General features: G+C 42.2%; 1 protein-coding gene across 1 annotated transcript; it reads left to right on the top strand.

The window, feature by feature from the left end:
* The first annotated feature begins 577 nt into the window (after positions 1 to 577).
* On the top strand, positions 578 to 4,986 carry LOC110974851 (uncharacterized). Its single transcript, XM_087138393.1, has 6 exons — positions 578 to 772; positions 1,617 to 1,871; positions 2,328 to 2,486; positions 2,702 to 2,836; positions 2,996 to 3,141; positions 3,395 to 4,986. The coding sequence occupies exons 2-6, from the start codon at positions 1,617 to 1,619 to the stop codon at positions 3,456 to 3,458; spliced, it is 759 nt and encodes a 252-aa protein (XP_086994519.1). The 5' UTR covers positions 578 to 772; the 3' UTR covers positions 3,459 to 4,986.
* Positions 4,987 to 5,082: the final 96 nt, after the last annotated feature.

Here is a 5,082-nt window from a genome sequence, read left to right on the forward strand (position 1 = left end):
TGCCGAAGGCCTTGACGAAAGGCTATGCACGTGATAGAACTAGGTTACCGAAGTAAATTAAAGCTCGCCACTAGAATTTTTTCCAATAATAGACCCATTCTTTACGGGGTGGCAATCGTCAAATTACAAATGAAATTTAATACATGTACCTTAGACACAGACCAACACTGGAAATGCGACAAATAAGCAAATTTCATGTATTAGTAGAGGGCGCTGTTACCAGAATCCTTTTCCTTTCGCTCTGGCCTGGCCGGGTTCTGCCCGTGAATCGTGCGACGCACGTCAGAGTACTGCGTGAAATGTAATCATTCACAGGGCCGGACCGACCCAGCATTTTTTGTTTGCAGGGGAGTCGGTGGTGGGGGGGGGGGGACTTCATGTGAAGTCATAGTTAGTTTTTGCTTATAAATCGTACACGCAAAAATTGCAATGAGCGGGGAAGGGGGCGCTCTGAACCGTGCCATTCTTTTTACAATCTGACCTTTGAATAAACATTGACCTTATGCCCATTCGTGTGCTTTGTGAATCATGAACAGCGCTAACTGATGCAATTCTATTTTCACTGGCAGATACATGTACATGTAGTTGGTTTCTGTGTTTGATGTCTAGGACATTTTGTGTCGAGTACTCTTTTCAGTCTAAACAATTATAGTGCACTCTTGTTCAGTCTCGGTTCAGTCACCTCAACTGACTCGACCTTGTGGAGGTATCTCAGCTCAGGTTTACCTAACGCTGTCAGTCACCAATTTTGCGACAGTATAGTCCGAAAAAGGTAGGAGCTAGTGCCAACAGTTTGTACACATTTTGTGCTTGCAATAAGGCAACCATTGGCTGGCAAACGAACATGTGGGAAAATGGGCTCTTAGCTCGAAGGTCGAAATCAATTCAACTAACATGCCCGAATTACCGAAGCGGAATTAGTGACAAAAAAACTGGAACATGTTTTTGGAAAATCGAACGTGATTTTAATCTAAAATATGTTAATGCTTACGTCAAATGTGTTTTTCAAATAATGAGATTTAATTTTACACACCGAACATGTTTTTACCATTCGGATACAATTTCCTCTGCATAAAACAGCCGTAGGTTTTGAATTAGTCACATGAATTTTCTTGCCACATCTCATTTCATAAGAATCCAGAAACATGGTGGGCTTTTGAACTTGCTCGGCCTGATTACACCCAAACCTATCTTTAATATGCAGCGTGCTCGCATGTCGCACATTGAATGGTCACGTAATGTCGAAAATGTGAATAGGCCTGCCTATGCAGGCCTTTCTTCAGTTGTCAATCTTTCATAATGCAAGGCGCGATAAGTCGATCTTCACGGTCACATTAATATCAGTATCAGTTGATCCTAGCTGTTTAAAATCTCCAACTTTACTTCCCTTTTTAAAACGCCTATAGAGCGTCAATTGAAGCGCCCTAACTTATTGTTACTGTCATTATTATTATTATTATTAAAACACTTTCACAGTAAATTAGAAGAAAGAGCAATTGTTTGCTGGCAGAATTATCGGTAAATTATGAAGTAAGATCGACAGATTGGGCAAAGTTTGAGCGATCGTCGCACCCAACAGTATAAAACACGCCGTTAATATTTTGTCTAAACTGAAGATGGAGGGCTCCATCAAACTGCGCCGTGTTCCCTCCAGCTTCCAAGACGCTGGCAGAGTCATGGACCCGAAAAAGGCATTACGTCGGGACGAAGAGATGCACCAGTTTGACTCGGAGACGAGCCTGGAGACTCGAGCTGTCTCCTCGCTGTGCAAGCTAAAGGGAGGCGGGCTGACCACTCCTCTAGTGCCTTCCATCAGCATAGCCTCAACATCTATGTTCGGAAAGATCGACGAAATTCCACGGTGTCTTAAAGTCAGTCTAAAATGCTGTGACTATATTCGTTTCATAACTCAATCTGGGAGGGTGGCGACCCTGGTTACCTTTACTCAAATTTCGCTTTCTAAAACCCAAATCAAATGTAGGCCTAGGCGCCATCTTAGAGTTTTGTTACCACAATAACGACGTCTGTCTGTATACTGTGGCACAGGGAGAGTAATCGAGTTAGTTTTTAAACTGTGGCCCGAAACTCACTTGGAATTAACTTGTCACAGCTTGTAATCAGCAAAAAAGTGAAAAGGGGGCCTTGCGCCACAATCCTGATACGACCGATAGTCCTCAAGTTTCGTTCCCTCTTTGATACTAATAGGCGCAGGTGATGTCATGCTGGAATAATGTTAAAGAAACCAGAGGCCCTTGAAAAGCCCTTGACAAGCAGATTTTTCGCTTTGATATTCGAAACAACCATTTTTTTAAATATCGAATTCGCAGGAAGGCTACATTTACAGCCGACTGGCAAATCACTCCTGCGAGTCGGCCGCCCACGCTATCAATTCACTAGAGGGCGGTGTTGGCACTTTGGTTTTCTCCAGCGGCATGGGGGCAATCACAACCACGTTACTGGCCTTGCTGAAGACTGGCGACCACGTGGTATGATTAAATTAACTGACGCTCACCTCAGCTTAAAGCAATCCTGCAAGTTATAGGGACATTTGAGGTGGCTTAAAAATATCATTAAAAAAAAAATCTGTAACTTTGTTTACTTGAGACTATTTCCTTGACGTTTTTAACCACTAAGCGGCTTGGGATCTGGTAGAAGATTAAAGTTAACGAGTCTTAACAACTTCGCTTTACCACTTATTTAGATAGCGCCTTATCCCTTGTATTCGACAACATACACCATGATGAAACGAACTCTTTCAAACTATGGAATAGACGTGACTTTCATCGAAGCCGGTAACATCGAGGATTACAAGAAGGCTACTAAACCCAACACGAAGGTAAAAACGTCATTAGTCATTTTTGTGAACCAGCAAATTTAAGTGCAGTTCCTACCAAAGGAGAGTCATTTACTATTAGGAAAGTTGCGCCCTCTCTTGGTCTAGCTTGGGGCTCATTAAAATCGTTCCTGAAATTGGTATATTTGGCGGTACTTTCAGTCTGTAAAGCTCATTAACCTAGCTGTGTCTCTGGGCTCCACCGAAAGTCTGATCGAGCACCCGGCGACGATGACCCACGGTCCCTTTCAGATGAGGCCCGAGGACAGACGGAAAGGAGGAATCTCGGACGGACTCATCAGACTCAGGTATAACTCAAGATATTAATCACGGGGTGGAAGGGACATTAAACAGATCTTTGAGCTATTTCTTAGATTTCTGATCAAAGCACAGGCCAATTCTAAAATTTCGATGGCTTACTCTTTCATTTATCGGTGCAGCATTCAGACCCTAAGTTGGGGAGAGGCGTTTTATCCTATGTTGCCAAAAGAATAGATTTACAAACTCTACTTTTCGATTCTTGGGACGAATATAATAATAATCGTTTTGTCCCATTTTTAGTGTTGGCATTGAGAACGTGGACGACCTTATCCGGGATCTGGAACAAGCCCTCGCTAAAGTATGAATTATTTGATTTGAAAAAGCTTATGTTTGTCGAAATTAAGAGCCATATTGCTATGTTCTCCTTGTCCTTTGTGAGACACTTTCCTCCGATGGTTTCATTAAAATACCACTTTGCATGGATTCCATTTTTCAGGCAAAAGCCTAATTTCCGTGGTTTTTTTCATATAAAACACCAGGCTAATTTCAGACCTTAAGAACCAAATTTATCTGAGCGGCTTTTCAAGATGACGCTTACACTATTAGAACTGCCAAGTGTTATCCAAATTTTACAAAAACACAAACATCCTTATATTTGATTAGTGTCGTCTCAAAGATCTTGGTATTTTGTAAGTTGAAGAGATAGGAGCTAGCTATGGCATAGGGGATAGGAGCTAGCTATGGCATAGGGGATAGCAGCTATATAGCTATGGCATAGGCCTATTTTACATTTTTTTGCATCTTCTCTTGTAAAGCCATCAAGACGTAATTGAATGATTTTCATGTATATTTCATAGACCTATAATCACTTTAAATTTAATAACATATAAATAACAAGATAAAGAGAGATATTAGAAGCTTTATTCGTTTCAATTAAGTTCACGTTAAATATAACCTGTCAGTCAAGACTACTGACCAACAATGAGACTTATCGTATCAGACTTGTTGGCCGAGATCGGGCCGCTTGTTCTCGTATGTTCACGAACAGCTCGATTTGTTGTTCGTGGGTTGGCCGCTCAAACGCCGGGAACAAACAACCGGTTACCGATGGTAGTTAGTGACAAGCAACATGCAACATGGTGGCGTCCATGTAGGCTATGTTATTCGAGAGTTAATGTTTGGATGGGCTGAATTCTTTTCTATATAAACAGGAACATTCATTTCTGTGTTTGGGAAAATAATCAATGTTAATTTTGCAAAACTTCGCATTGTCTATGTCGCTTTGGAAGCCATCTCTCAACTTTTTGCAGCTGTTCAAAAATCTAAATCTCACGAGTTTTTCCGTGTGTTCCTGTGAAATCCTGACGAGGAGGTGGTGTGTGATCCTGTTTCGAGAACAATGTTCTTGAGTCGTGTTCCGCCGTTCGAGCGCGAGAACAAGAAACCCGTGTCAACAACAGGCCGCCCGAACTCGACCGTTGTTTAATATTTCCGCGACACATAGTTTCTTAATAACTTAATATGTTTTATTTGTTCGTTCCCACATTTCTTTAAGTCTACTTGCTTGTTGTCTTCCAGCCGTTTCAGCAGCTCAAAGGAGCGGTTCTTTGACTACAAGTAGTTCATATAAACATGGGCGTCTATCGGTGTGGGACGGGGGGACATCCCCCCTCTTTCCGGGGGGGGGCGGATACTATATCAATTATCCCCCCCCCACACTTTTTTCGTAAAACCTAAATGAAAATGTATAGCTTGCAAAAGCATTTGTTAAAAAAATGGCCCAGACCCAACGCTGCCCAGAGCTTCGCGTTTCATTCTTTGCATTTTTGTTCTAATCAGGGCTATGCCCCCCCCCCTTTTCAAAACGGATTGACACCGCGTCCTTGCATATAAAAATCTGCTTCACCTTGTCTTGTTTGTCAGCGTCCACCCGTGGTCAAAGAGCCATTGGGTCACTCAGTACTTAGTTGGCCAGTCCCAAACGGTAG

This window comes from Acanthaster planci, linkage group LG06 (genome assembly GCF_054643075.1).
Source record: "Acanthaster planci isolate LZ-2023a linkage group LG06, COTS_SCS, whole genome shotgun sequence".
NCBI classification, from domain to species: domain Eukaryota; kingdom Metazoa; phylum Echinodermata; class Asteroidea; order Valvatida; family Acanthasteridae; genus Acanthaster; species Acanthaster planci.